Source organism: Heliangelus exortis, chromosome 3, assembly GCF_036169615.1.
Source record: "Heliangelus exortis chromosome 3, bHelExo1.hap1, whole genome shotgun sequence".
Taxonomy (NCBI): Eukaryota; Metazoa; Chordata; class Aves; order Apodiformes; family Trochilidae; genus Heliangelus; species Heliangelus exortis.
Window position 1 is genome coordinate 90,357,760 of NC_092424.1, and position 15,409 is coordinate 90,373,168.

The 15,409-nt window shown below is 36.1% G+C and overlaps 1 protein-coding gene across 34 annotated transcripts in view; it reads left to right on the forward strand.

The window, feature by feature from the left end:
* Positions 1 to 15,409, forward strand: part of DST (dystonin) — a 288,534-nt gene that overhangs the window by 244,454 nt on the left and 28,671 nt on the right. For all 34 annotated transcript variants that reach the window (XM_071741656.1, XM_071741664.1, XM_071741658.1 and 31 more), the window contains 10 exons: positions 476 to 577; positions 2,616 to 2,717; positions 3,598 to 3,771; positions 4,594 to 4,749; positions 6,683 to 6,880; positions 7,406 to 7,534; positions 10,611 to 10,781; positions 12,133 to 12,288; positions 12,521 to 12,727; positions 14,424 to 14,543. In XM_071741656.1, the coding sequence (XP_071597757.1) occupies positions 476 to 577; positions 2,616 to 2,717; positions 3,598 to 3,771; positions 4,594 to 4,749; positions 6,683 to 6,880; positions 7,406 to 7,534; positions 10,611 to 10,781; positions 12,133 to 12,288; positions 12,521 to 12,727; positions 14,424 to 14,543 (1,515 nt within the window). The remainder of the gene's footprint in view (positions 1 to 475; positions 578 to 2,615; positions 2,718 to 3,597; positions 3,772 to 4,593; positions 4,750 to 6,682; positions 6,881 to 7,405; positions 7,535 to 10,610; positions 10,782 to 12,132; positions 12,289 to 12,520; positions 12,728 to 14,423; positions 14,544 to 15,409) is intronic.

Here is a 15,409-nt window from a genome sequence, read left to right on the forward strand (position 1 = left end):
CTTGCTGATTAATACAATAGATGGCTACATTTTAAGTAATACTAGAATAAATTTCATATATATGTGGTTTATGCCATGTGAGACATCTTCACTGTGACAATCCTGTTTAAGTGACCACAGTGTACTTTTAATTTCTGTAATGTTCAGCGGTATACATTTCTTTTAAGACAACTATTTTATAATGATGTATCTCCTAATGATTTAATAACAGTATTTCCCACATTAGCTATAACACCATGTTAACAGAAATATTAAATAATGAGTATTAAAGTTTATAACTTTCCTAATCCAAAACTTCCTGTGTATTCTGAAGCAAGCCAACTGCATCAACAGGAAGAACACAGGTGTGGATAAGAAATCAATATAAGCTATAAAAGCTTAGTTTATTGGTATTGATCAGTGAATAGTTAATGAATGCACATTATAAAGCAGTGAATTTCTTATAGACCTTTGAGTAAATTGCGTTTGTTTGCAGCTGAATTCTGCTTGGGATGCCTTAAACAAAACATGGAAAGAACGGGTGGATAAGCTTGTTGAAGCTATGCAGGCAGCTGTTCAATATCAAGATGGGTTGCAGGTAAGGTGGAGTCATACACTTAACCTTGTCTTGGGCCAATAAGAATGTGGCTGTAGTAAAAAAATGTGATGTGATTGAGTAGGTGATAAGTAACGTATCACTCTGATTATGATGACTGTTTTCTTCAGTAGGCACGTACTTTCTCAGGGTTGGTTGAGTTGTAGGGTTTTACATTAAATAACTCTGTGAGTTGTTTTCTTAGGTTCATAGGTTGCACTATGTTTTGATTTGAAATTAATGCCCTCTTTTTTAATGAAAAGATCAGAGGTTTTTTGGTACCTGACAAATTCATAGTAATTCTTGTGATAGACAGTGCTTACATATGATAGGCAAGTTGAATTTGTGACACATCTACATGATCTGAAAGGAACAGAAAACAGGCCCATATACTCACTTGCTGCTATTCTCTTTCAGTGGAGAACGGCAAAAGAATTTTTTTCCCCATCTTTTTTTAAAGTCAAATATTTAAGTTTAAATATTTTAAGCAAGACATAATATAGTATTGTGGGACCGTTATGCTGATTCTTAGTATAATTTATCCATTCACAATACTTTAGAAGATGATTCACTTTTTAAATCTGTAGGTAAATTTTTCAGCCTTTTTTTTTGGAAGCTTTATGTGCTATTACTGAGTGGCATGCCTCACATCCTTTGTCAGTGAATGGCTAGAAGATTAAAACATTTTAAAAGATTCCACACATGGTCAGGTTTTGCAAACCTCTTTTTTTGCTCAGTGGAATTACCGTCTCTTTTGGTTCATTAGCTCCTTAAAATTAGAGTTTCACATGACATTGAGGGCAGTTGCTTGTTCATCACCAATCAAGCAGCAGAGCATTCCTTAATAATAGTGCAACGTGCTTTTTCTGCAGTGCACTGTCACCATCTTTTTCTCCAGGTTCTCTTATGTTCATACTGCACAGAGCTTGACTTGTAGGGTTAAATTAGAAACCTTGCTTTGTATTTCCTGTGTCTGTGCACTGTATATCCTACAAGCTTGTTACTTTGAAAAACTGTATTTAAATGCTTTCTTATGTTCATTTCAATAGACAATATGAAAAGTATTGTTGGCAGAATGTTAGCTGCAGTTTCCTCATCCTGTTGAGCTTGTTGGGGCTAGTTCTCTTAGCTTTTAGCTCTGTGGCAGTGGGCAGCTCTTAAGTCTTTCATCATAATGAATCACAGATAATGAGCAAGAGGAAAAGGACCTAGCAGGTGTTTTTCCCCCTGTGCAATTAGCCAGATTGATATAGCTGTCCTTAATCTGTAAGTGGAGTATTCTTGAGGTTGTTCTGCTTTATATCAGGAGCAAAAGAAGTGCCCTCAAAGCCTCAGAACTGGGGAGACATCATTTGTTTATAACTGTATTATCCTACAGAGATTCATTAAAGCTCAGTTATGGCCCTTCACTATGTAATACACACTGAAATGAGTCATGTTCTGTGTTCCTTACACAGATAACATTATTCCTCATAGAATCACAGAATGGTTTGGGTTGGAAGGGGCCTTGAAGACAATCTAGTTCTAAACCCCCTGCATGGGCTGGGACTCCTCCCACTAGACAAGGTTGCTCTAAGCCTCATCCAGCCTGGCAGACCAGGAGCATCCACAACCACCCTGGGAAACCTCTGCCAGTGTTGTCAGTTTGTGTGCAATCATAATTTAAATTGTGTTGCCATTCAAGTACCCCCTTCTGTCTTTGCTCCAAAGGATTGCAGAACAGAGTTTGTCTTTTATTTACCTTCAGGGTATTCATAAAATTTGCTGATCTTACTCAAGTAGAGTAGCAGAATATCACTGCTAACAGAAGTTCATTCTTGCATCATGTACATTCTTGTAACCATTACATGGAATACTTTAGCTAATGTTTAATCCATTGCCAAGAAACCTAGTTTTTGCTGAAGAAAACTATTTTCTTTCAGAGACCACAGCAATACTTTTCTCAGGAAAAAAAAATAACAATCTGATATTTTATTTGATACAGCTTTCAAATATGACACTATTTCTCTGATTAAATTTCATTTCACATGGTGATTTTCAGGCAATATTTGACTGGGTAGACATTGCTGGCAGCAAGTTAGCGTCCATGTCCCCAGTTGGAACAGATCTGGAGACAGTGAAGCAACAAACTGAGGAACTTAAGGTATGAATAGCAATTTATTTCACTTATACTTTCTGCATTTTTCTTTGGTGTTGAGTAATTTTCTGTATTTTTGAAGAGAAAAAAAATAGTATTTTCAATTTCTGGTAAGAAAGAATCTGTATGCAGTTTTTCATATAATATTTCATTGCAAACTTTTAATTTTAAAATCTGTTCCAAATTTCAGTGACAATACTTGGGGTTTTTTTGTGAGTACGCTCTGATGTCCCAGAAATAATTGTAGGGAAATGCTTGTAGCAGTCTTTGACTGTGGATACACCTCATGTTGGTAGGCTGTTATGCTACATATGAAAAACAAGATGAACAATGATCAGAGAATGTCCTTGGTTTTGTTACCCACTTGTACTGTTTTGGCTGTGGACAGATTGCTTGATCTGCGTTAAGATGTAACTTCAAATGAACTCTTATCTTTGATTGTTCAAAATGATACACACAGGGAAGTTGTGTTAAGACTGCATATTGCATGTACAAAATAAGATGTTCTAAAAAAATAGCTTTTAGCTCTTTTGAAGAATTAATTCTATTTGGAGTTTAAAGTATTGTATTATCACAAGAGCAAGAATACTCATTATACATTCTGCCTTCTTTACAGACCAGGGAGATCACTTTTCTACTAGGCATCTTTATCATCCTTTGGTCACAGTTAGCAATATCTGCTAAAATAGTAAGACAGTGTTGCTAATTTTCAGTTAGCTGGGATTGTCTGGATTAGCATTTTGACCCCGGAAAACAACCCTCCAAGTTTATGAAAGTTGACAGTGCTGCATCAGTGTTGTACATACTGCTGTACTATGCAATATTTCAATATATGATTTCAATAATATAATTTATGTTTATTTGTATTCTTCTTCTATTTCCATAGCAATTTAAGACAGAGGCTTATCAGCAGCAGATAGAAATGGAAAGACTGAACCATCAGGCAGAGCTATTGCTGAAGAAGGTAACAGAGGAGAGTGACAAGCACACGGTTCAAGATCCTCTCTCCGAGCTCAGGCTAATGTGGGACAGCCTAGAAGAAAAAATTATAAATAGACAGGTAAATAAACTTGAAATTGGGGAATTTTTTTAATAGCTTAGATTTTTGGGAAAAGCTTTTTATTAGGCATAGTATTTGTAGCAATTTACAGATGCCTTTTGGCTTGGTAATTGCAGAACTACGTACAGTAGAAGTTGAATTTTACAATTTATTGAGTTGGTTTTATGGTTTTTAAACCTTTAGAAGTATTTTTTTGTCAATTCCTCCCTCAGCAGTGTCATATTGAATCATTATTATTTCATGTTGGTTACTTGATGACATCTTAAGTAGCAGCTGAAAACATGTTTATATGTGCAAAAAGGAATATTAGCTGCTGAACTGAGCATTAAAAAAACAGACCAAAAAATAACCCCCAACTAAATTTTTAACTGCTTCATTGCTCTTTCCTTAGATAATCAAAATGGGAGGTTTAGAGATGCAGTGCTTTGAAGTGCATTTTTTTCTAAATTGAATCATTTCACAACTAATAAAAGGTTTTGAAATGATCATGCACCAAATGGCTTTTATTTTGAAATTATGCTTTAAGTGATGGAAAACTACTGTCATATATCTGATGAGAGAACTTTCAAACTTAACTCTGCTCTGTCTACATGAGATCTTCAAAGATCAGAAATTTAAGCCTGGAATCTAAGGCTTTACAGGCAAATTGATAACTCTGCTCTAACTAAAAAGCAGTTGCTTGTGTTGGATAACTGTTTCTCCCTGGGTTTTATGATATCATATGCATGGACCTCACTCTGGATTATGGTGACTAATGGTAATATAAGCCAATTCAATAGTACTATGAGACCTTTTTATTGTTAATTTTTTTTTTTACTATAGCACAAGCTGGAAGGTGCCTTGTTGGCCTTGGGGCAGTTCCAGCATGCTCTGGATGAGTTACTGACGTGGCTGACGCATACAGAAGACTTGCTGAATGAACAGAAACCTGTGGGTGGAGACCCCAAGGCTATTGAAATTGAACTTGCCAAACATCATGTATGTAATTATAATGAATATTAACTGAAATGTTCTTTTGATGTTTATCTTAGTGATGAATCTTGTAGTAAAACTTCGCCCTAGATAAGTAATTCTCTATAGAGATTTTCAAGATGAAGATTATAGCTGAAATGCAGGCTTGGAATAACTAGTATCTTTCCTCTTACATATTCCTTCCTTCCTTGCATATGCCATGCAAATGCAGTTTTTATCAAAAAAAAATCAGCTCACCGTAGTCTCCACCTTTACTAACCTTAATTTCACCAGAGAAATTAAAAGTTGCTGAATCTACCACTCAAGCAATAACCTCCTTGATCAGTTCTGTTTAGGCCAGGTCTCACAAATGCACATGGCAATTACACAGCTTTTCATTCTTGCTTCTTCCTTCTCACAAAGTAATGATTTACTGTTTTGCATTCTGCAAAATTGTATCTCAGTTGGATCCAACTAATACAAAGAATGCATCTGTGAAAATCTCAGCAAACTACAAGAGTATCCATAACCCCTTCTTTTTCTCTATGCTACATACAACATAGGATTAATTTTTAAATATTTCTTTTAATGCTTTTACTGATTAATGAGACTTTGGAGCCCATGGAAAAATGCTTTCATTGTGCCTTTATTTGGAAATTTACCTTCTACGAGCAAGAGGTCTCTGTTTGTCTCTGACTCAATGTTCATGATGCTTTCTTTCTGGGCCTGCAGATTTCAAACTAACCACAAAAGTCCTCTCCTTTTCTTTAAATCTGCCATTTAATTTTTGCCCTGTATATTGTGTGAAAATATTCAGCGTCCATTCTGGATTTAGAGAGCATTGATTGAAATTGACAGTACACAGATAATGAAGGCATTTTGTGGTAATGCACTAAGCAGTTTCTGAAGCCTTTGGTGAGGTCAGTTGGAACTTGAGCAGAGTAAAGCTCTCTACATGCCCTGTGTGATTACTGTTAGAAACAGACCCATTAAAAAAAAAAAAAAAAAGCAAAAAAAAATTACAAATTCAGCCTCCACTCCATGAACCTTTTAAATTCTTATCGGAGGAAAGTGTTCTACTACTGAAGAAGCATCCAGACATCATTTGTGACTTCATTTACCTTTAGTGCTGTAGGAGTTCAGCAAACATATGAATGAATCTACTTCCTTTTTATAAAACAGAGTTTATAGGTTAGAAAGTTCACACAGTAGTGCATCCTGTGGTAGCCTGGAAAAACATCCATCTCTTTAATAACTTCGGAAAGAGTAGACCTTAGTGAGCCTCAACAGGAAGGAAGGTGTAAGATTCATCTGCTTCTGTGAATATCCCATTTTTTCACCGTGTTAGGAAATTCATTAATATCTTCCAGTGCTAAGCCTACAAGAGTGAAAGCAAACGTGATATGCATTTTTGTATACAAGGGCTACTTGTGACCTGCTCTTTCATTGGGTTGCTCTGTGTATTTTATGTAAAATTTGCTTTATGTTTAGATTCATATTTCCATATGCTGCTAGCATTTTGAGGGAGGTGAGCTTGAACCAGGCCACATGGAAGACAGCAGTCATGACCTTAAATTTCTTAGATGGGATTTACCATGATCTTCCTAACCATTTTGCATTTTATCTTTTCCTGTTCTTTATTTCTGGTCTTTTAAAGCTTTTTTTTTTCTTTCTTTTTTTCTTTTTTTTTTTTTCTTTTTTTTTCCCTATACCCTCAGGAAGAAATATCAGAAGTAATATATTATTTTTTCCATGATATAAAAATAAAATGTACCATTTTGACAGAATTGTCTGTTACTGCTTTTCAATGAATAGACTTTAGTTATTGGCTTTATTTGCTAGTACCTGTGATGATGTTAAACTGTTACCTTGTCACTGAACTAGAACTAGCTCAATCACTATAATTTCCTTCATTCAGTAACTTAACTTGACCATCGTCTGTACTCTGTTACAATTGTAGGTGCTGCAAAATGATGTTTTAGCTCATCAGTCTACAGTGGAAGCAGTTAAGAAAGCAGGAAATGACCTGATTGAATCAAGTGCTGTTGAAGAAGCAAGTAATTTACGGAGCAAGTTGGAACTTCTGAATCAGCGCTGGCAAAACGTGTTGGAAAAAACAGAACAAAGGAAACAACAGCTGGATAGTGCCTTGATCCAGGTGAACAGGAAATGATCAAATAAAAAGAAAACTCAGAAAAAGTGTCATTCTGAATGAAATACATAGATACATATATTAGAAGTTTGCCTAAATTAAAACCATAAAACTCCTGATTTTGGAGAAAGTTTGAGTCCAGCCATATCTTCCAGCTGGACACTGTCTTTTATAGTGCTGAATCAAGACTTCAGCTTTTGGCCTACATATTTTAACAGGGTTACATATATAGGGTTATATATGCCTACATATATACATATGCCTACATATATATATGCCTACATATATACAGGGTTATAAATGCCTATAAAGGCATATATAGGGAAAATATTGATCTCACAGTTGCTCAGTTAGCCTTTTTTCAAGATTTCCATGGTTTTTGTTTTTATCTTTAGATTTGATTGAACTAGTTTTGTTTTGGTTTTTTTCCTTTCATTTCCAAATATCTGATTAAATCTGTTGCCAGTATCTGAGCTAGTATTAGAATGGAGAACATTCCAATAAGCTCTAAAATGATATGGTGTAATTTAGGCCCAAGGTTTCCATGGTGAAGTTGAAGATATGCAGCAATGGCTGACAGACACTGAACGTCAGCTGTTGGCATCAAAACCTGTTGGAGGCTTACCAGAAACAGCAAGAGAGCAGCTTAATACCCATATGGTAAGTATCAGTATTAGCATGCTTTGCAAATTGCATTTCTGGACTAACTATCTTTCAAGAGTGTTTATGGTAAATACAGCAGAGCATGTTCTATGTATCATAATGTCTGTACTGTATCTTGAAAAATTTTAATAGCCTTCAAAACAACACTGTTATTTTCAGTGTAGGAAAAGTGGTCACTTGGGAGATGCCCAAAGCTGAGCCATTAATAGTGTTGGGACAAAAATAAGAGAACTTTTGCACCCTTATTCTCAGAAAGAAAAAAACTCAAAGTGTTCGAAGATTTTTCAGTGATTCCTATTCTTTTCCTTCTCTCCCCATAACTACATTTATGCTTTTTCTAAGATTGGGAAACAAATCTAAAACTGACACACATTAAGTAGACCTTGAGTTAAGAGTCTCAGTCCTTTATGCTCTATCTAACCAAAGCTGACATTGTCATCATTAGCATGGATGTAATAAAGACTGCTGGCTCATATTAATTAGAAATTAACTAATTGCTTTCATTAGAAATGGCAAGCTGATCAGAATGCCCAAATTATTACCTTCCTTCCTCTTTAAGAAACATAGATTTCTCCATCTGTAGAACCACAGAGCTTATAAAAGGCACTTAAACTTGATCTTTTGACCTCAAAAGAAGGTGGTTCATAGTGCTCCATTTATGTAAAGTGATGCTGTGCTGTTAGACCAGGATATAAGCCCAAATGCAGTGATCTAAACTCCTTATCTCCTGGCTCAGATGGAAGAGTGATATTTACTGAACTGTCCTTGAACTCCAAAGTGCAGGACACATTTTCCATTAGAATGCTGCATTGTCATAGCTTTAAAAGTCAGATGTTATTTTTGAATTATGCTAACTGTCATTGCCCACCAAGGTGGGCCTTTTTTTGTGTTTTTTCAACTATTTTTGAGAAGGAAAATAACTTAGTTTTAAAATCAGTTATGACAGGAAACTAGGACAAAACACAGATACAGCCTTGAGATTTTGAGTCTCCCCAATCCTTCTCTTTTTGTCCTAAGGAAAAAAAAAAACAAACCCAACAGCAACCAAGTGCCTTTTTTCCTTTTTTGTTTGTTGGCTTGGGGGTTTTGTTTTGTTTTTGTTGTTTGTTTGTTTGTTCATTTTCCTGTAAAGGTGGGCATAAAAATTTCATGAGTCAGTGAACTCTTCCTATTTTTCATACTGGACTTCAAATCAAATCAGGACCAAAACATATTCCCTAGAAAATTTCAGGGTTTTCTTTCATACTTTCTTTTACAAATTTTTTTTTCCTTTGCAAATTTTCTTTATGTTTCACAGTTACAGGTCAATTACTTACAGAATCTTTAAGCATAGTATTATAGTTGGAACAAATGTGAATGTGTCCCCAGTAATATCTACTTTATGTGTACAATCATTTCTAACTGTGTATGTCTGTTTTAACAGATTGTTACTGTGGTGGGGGCTATCATATAACTTCAGGCATTGACTTGCTAGCCTTTAATTTTACAACCCTTAAAAACCAGAACAATTTCAATCTAGTTAAATCTTGGTTTATCTGTGCAGATACTCTTTTTTATTATTTTTTTATTGTGGCAGCTGAAATTTTGAGGCTGCTTGCCATGTTGTGTACTATTTACTCTAAGTTACAAATTCAAACTAAGTGATACAAACTATATTAATTTGTAATGTGTAGCTGAAGGAAAAAGTTTTGCACTGTATTTTGGTTTGTTTCTCATTGAAAATAATGTTATAAACCATCATCTTGAGCATGAGGTCTGTTTCTACAGAAATGAACAGAAGAGCTCTTAACCATGATCAGGTCACAACCAGTTGAAATTGGGCAGCATTTCCAGCTAAGGTGGGAGGGCAGAAGATATAAAGAGACATTACAGGACACCAGCAAGAAAAGGGCTTAAAAAGAGGCCTCTTTGGCTGTCTCAGTGCTGCTCAGATCATACCTGTGTATTGCTTAAAACAATCATTTTTCACACTTCCTTCTTTAAAATACCCATAATTGTTCCTGTCCTCATGAGAGTATGACTGCACTTGAGAGGTAAGCACTGGGATGAGCCCGTCTTGTGAGGGGCTCTTGTGCTGAAGTAAAATAAGATGCTTTGGGGAGTTACGGAAACAGAAATATAGTAGGGAGGTTGGAAGGGTAGGAGGAAGCAGGCTAGGTGTCACCACTTCTCATAGTCCTCAGAAAGAAAGCAAGGAAGCTTTCTGTCCTGTTAAAATCTTAGCTCATGGTTGAGCCTGCTTCCCATTTTGCACTTCTCTGTGTTCAAGTATAACCCTGTGCACAGTATCCCCCAACCCAAAGAAAATGGGTTTGGACTCTTGTCCTGGGAATCAGAGGAAAAAGTTCTTTTCCTCCTAATCACAAGCCACTTGTGATTAGGAAAAGCTCATCTCTTGGAGGATACTACTCATTTGAGAGAATGCAGCAACTTCATTGGTACATTTTGGACGGTCTGTTACTAATAATGAACATGTCATTTTAAGTCAGAGGGATGTGTGGGAGCACTCAGTCTCTTGGTACCTCATCTTTTTAATATAATTTAAAAAAAAATAAAAATTAGTAGACTAGTTGGCATGTAAAACAGTTGCTACCATTATTCTTACACCATTCTTTGTATTTACAAAATATCTTCAGTGCCTCTTGCCTAGCGAGGGAGGGAAGATGGACAAAACAAGTTAATGTACAATGAAGCAGCCCTCCCAAGTTGTCTCATCCACTTTTGAAGGTGCATTGGATAGGTCTGGGTTTTCAGTGCACTCTATAATGCTGACACTTCTTGTGTTTCAGCTACAGATGGACTTGGAACCAAGTTGTAGCAAAGCTTTTGCAATAAGTGCATACTGCTTTCTTTGCCAAACTTCGGATCTCAGAGAAAACATCTGACAGACAAGTTCTCAGTTCCTGAAGAACTGGGCTTTTACTTTGATCATTTGGCTTTTTATTAATTACATGTGTTTCCTTTATTAGCCTAAATCATACCTGCTAAATGTTAGAAGTGGAAAAAATGCTATACTACCATTTGTAAAGAGTACTGAATTTCTACCTGACTTATTTTTTTGTGCTTTATTTAGGAACTATGTGCTGCCTTTGAAGCCAAAGAGGAGACTTATAAGTGTCTACTGCAGAAAGGCCAGCAGATGCTTGCAAGATGCCCAGAGTCTGCAGAAACAAACGTTGAGCAGGACATAAATAACTTAAAAGAAAAGTGGGAATCAGTACAAACAAAGCTCAGTGAAAGAAAAGTATGTGTTTTTGCATTAAAATAGAAGTGCAAATAAGGTATTTAGGGATGTTAATGTTCAGTGCTCTTATGCATGCATACTTGCTTGATCTTCTAGATTTAAAATGAATTGTAGAGACAGCCATGCAGAATTTATTGGTATGTTTTGAAATTACTGAGAAAAAAACAGGAATCAGGAATCTGATTATCTATAATTGAGGGGAGGATAGGCAAGAATGGCACTAGTCTGTACAATTGAAATATGTTAATTGGTGTACTGCTAATGCTCATTTGGTAGGTTTAGGGCTTTTGCTTTTTATTATAATAACTGAAGACATGAGAGAGTGAATAAAATTGTTTGATCATTCAAGTTTATCTTCTTCTCAGTAGAGAATTGCTACATTATTTTTTTTAGCTTTTATCCAATTTTTTTTCTTGAAATTCCCCAGCACTTGGTCTTTTGCCACTTACTTCAAGTGACTACCTTTTGTTCTAACATAGATCAGTGATTTCACTGACATGCAACATACGTTTCCTTGTTATTAATTTCAGTTTACTTTCATTCCTTCACGAAATGCAGTCCATTTGTTCTACCTCAATCACGCAATAAAGAATATCAATAATTACAAACAGAGGAACTCTCTGTACCTCCCTGATATCTATAAGGAACAAATAATTAACTCAAAACTTAGTTATATTTCAAAGTGAGAATGCTGGTGGCTCTTAAGGTAACTGTAAAATATAAGAATGCCAAACTAATTAATACCCAACAGAAGCACTTCTTTCTTGCAGCAAGCTTGAAGTGCTCAGCTAGGCTAACACTGTGAATGTTGGAAAGTCTGACTGATAGCTCATGATGAATGAAAATTCTCTATCCAAAATGAGTCTCAGTTCAGACAACCAAAATGACAATTGGGTTTTATTATGAAGAATTTTGTAGGCAAATTTCTTCTTTGCTTAGTGTAAAGATCATAAATTAGTTGACCTCTTTGAGTCTCTTCCAAATGGACTGCCACCTTAGATTTCTAAGATTCTTCTGGTTTTGTATTGAATTTGAAAAATCTGTATGTCCCATTAGAAGTAGTAGAAGATGTGATGTTCTAATATGGAAAACTTTACCTTGATACAAGGTGATGTATTTTCTACTCATCTATCACATATAATGTTACTGTTACTCTTCTCTCCACCTTTAATATGTTCACGTGTAGGCTGTTATTTTAAAACTGAAACTGTGAGTTGGGAAGATGCTTTAAAGTGCTAAACTAAATGCTGAACCAAAATGATGTACTTCAAAATGCTGAACTAAAATGGTTTACTTGTCTGAAACCCCTGCACAATGTTAACTGCTATTAAAGTATGACGTATCTTTACAGACCAAACTGGAAGAAGCCCTCAATTTAGCAATGGAGTTCCACAACTCACTTCAAGATTTCATCAATTGGCTTACTCAGGCTGAGCAAACTCTAACTGCAGCTTCTCGGCCAAGTCTTATCTTGGACACTGTCTTGTTTCAAATTGATGAACACAAGGTATGTAAAGAAACAGATGTGTAATGTTTTTCTCCCACTCTGTGGACATACTTTTAACAATGTCCAAATGAACCCTGTAACACTGGCACCAAGAGAAACGTTTAATTTGTTTTAAAATTGCATTTTATAGTCTTTCTTGCTACATCATCCTTTACCAGACTGGTTGTTTTTCAGTGTTTATCCAGTGCTTGAGCAATGTAGGATTCAGAGTAATTTGTTCTTTTTTTTCAAGGTTTTTGCAACAGAAGTGAACTCTCATCGTGATCAGATCATAGAGCTGGACAAAACTGGAACCCATTTGAAATATTTCAGTCAGAAACAGGATGTTGTCCTTATTAAGAATCTGCTGATTAGTGTACAGAGTCGATGGGAAAAAGTAGTTCAACGCTTAGTTGAAAGGGGAAGAGCTTTGGATGATGCAAGGAAAAGAGCCAAACAGGTAATCGGACAACAGCTGTTGCGCAGCTCTTTGAACTTAGCTGTAATTACATCCAGACTCTTGAAGAATATGGTGCTTTAAAGCACTTTCAAGTAAGTCTGGTTTCACTGTAGCAGACACTGTTGAGTTAGGGGAGCAAGTTCTGTGATTCAATCATAGATCACTTCATTTGGGAGGTGAAAGCCTCATTTTCAACCCAAGCAGTGACTTCTGTCTGCAATACAGGATAGTCTGAGAGAAGAAATTTACAGTATGGCTTCCAGATGTATATTAGTGCCATCTGTCCTCAAAAAGAAGTTTCACAATCAACCCCTTATATTTTAAAGAATGTGATGGCCTCCTTTTTTGCTAATGTGTGGGAGTATTCCTTAGTATTTTCTTGTTGGGTTTACATTGTGCCCTGATTAATACTCCTCACTTCCTTAATCTTTTATGTGAGCTACTAGACCAGTATCTTATGCGTGGGAAGATATCTCCACTTATTCACTTAAAAACCTGGGGATTTTTTTTTGACAGTTTTCCTCACCAGGCACCATTCATGGTTTTTCCTTAGATTCATGTTTCCCTGATGAGGAATATAAATAAGATGCAAAATATGTGAGAGAAGTTTAATCTGCTTATACATCAATAGGAAGTTTTAGCATCTTTTTTATTGAAGTGAACATGACCATTGAAGATTTGGTCATGTTCACAGGCAAACCACATTCCCAAGGTCACTGCGACAGCCACTCAACTTGTAGAGTAAGAACTTCTCTGATTGCTTCTCTGAGCAATAAATTAAGCCCATAAGCCAATCAAGTGTTACTTATTTTCCAGCAGTTTCTCTTGTGCATTCACACACAGAGCATTTCTGCAGTGAGATGGATTTCATCTCTAGATCCACTTACAGAGCTGAATACAGTAAATTATTAATTTTGGACAACTTTCTAGGCAGAGTAGGGAAGGAGTACTGAGGAGTACTGGTGTCAAGGTGTGATCTACAGCCCTGAAAAACAGGGTCCAGGAGACTTGAGAGGTTGCTGAACCAGCTCCTTGTGCTTTCATGTGTAGACAGCCCAGGCAAAAAGAATTTTTCAAAGAGATGTGGAGAAAAAAATGACCAGCTTAGAAAAATAGAATCTCAAAAGGATGCTGCTTTGTGAGAGCTGGTTGAATCTCTGGTCTTTCCCTGCTTCCTTCCCTGAAGCACTTTCTTTGTTGAGACAGGAAGGAAGATCAAGGATCTGTTCCTTGCCCGTCAAGATAGCATTTGATATAATGAGAGCATTTATGAGCGTCCCAGGGAAAATCTTGGGCAGTCATCCAGACAGGAGTTTTGCCCAGTGATTTACTGCTGTTGTCCCATACAGATAATAACTAAGCATCATTCTTGCTGTATTTACTATTCATTACTAAGAATGTAGGAAACTAAATGATCAACACATCAGCAGAAGTAACTAATATGTCTTTGAAAGATGCATACTACATGTATGGATCACGTACATTCAAGGTTGCTAATTCACCTGAGAGAAAAGGGAAGCTAAGTCCAGTGAACCCATCATTGGGCTTGTCTCTTGACAGACCAGGGAGAATAAGCACACCAAATCTCTCTGAAGTCTACGGAATACTTGTTTGGCTGTGGAGAATCATTTAGTGTTTAATGCTTTTGGATTATTTTGTGAATTTTAAAATCCATACAAATCTCAATTTCCTGCAGTTCCATGAAGCCTGGCACAAACTCATGGAATGGCTAGAAGAGTCAGAGAAGTCTTTGGACTCAGATCTTGAAATTGCAAATGACCCAGACAAAATAAAGATGCAGCTTGCACAGCATAAGGTGAGTCATGAATGATGAAATGCAAAGTGCCCAGTAAGATGTAGGCCTTGTACTCTTCAGTCAAAAAAGGAAGTAGATTGTGGCCTCACTGCAAAGGAGTGCTTATTAGCATGAAATTAAATGGTGGTGTGTTTCAGGTGGAGAGAGAAAAAAGACTTTTCACAGTATTTTGCTCTGTGGGGGAATGGTTAACTTAAAGGGAGACACATACAGCACAATAAAAACTTTAACAGTAATGCTATTTCAAAAGTAGTAATCTTGGAAGAGATTTAATCATTGACATTTACAGTCCTTAAATTTTACCATCTACTCATTTGTGGTGGTATTTTTGTGGTGTAGTATATTTTAATATACTACAAGACCACCTCAAAATCGAAAAATAATCTTGTTTTGACTGCCAGTTGCTTTTTATGTCAAGAGGAAATATTAATAAAATCCTCTAGAAAGTACAGTGATACCTTTAATAGCAAAGGTTGTTTCTCTTAATGAGATTCAAATTTCCAGGACCAGCTTTCCACAGACCCCGTAGGTGAAAATGTAAAATTCTCCTCCACTGACCTGGCATTTCAAACAAGTAACAGTAATGTAAAAGCTGTGTACCCACATCAGACACAACAAAAGGATGCATGGAAGAAGTCTTTACATCATGTTTACTTTTGTGAAGAGCCTAGAATAATATGTTACTGAGGAGCAAGTGGGTGAGTGGCAGAGTCTTCAGAGGCAGAATGTGTTTCAAAATATATCTTGGAACATTTTCATTACAGAGTATTGAAGGATCATTCACTTTTCTCTTGCCATGTATGTTTAATGATTGGTGACTGTATCACTCTGCTTTATATTTTTAGCAACTCAGTTTTCATGATGTT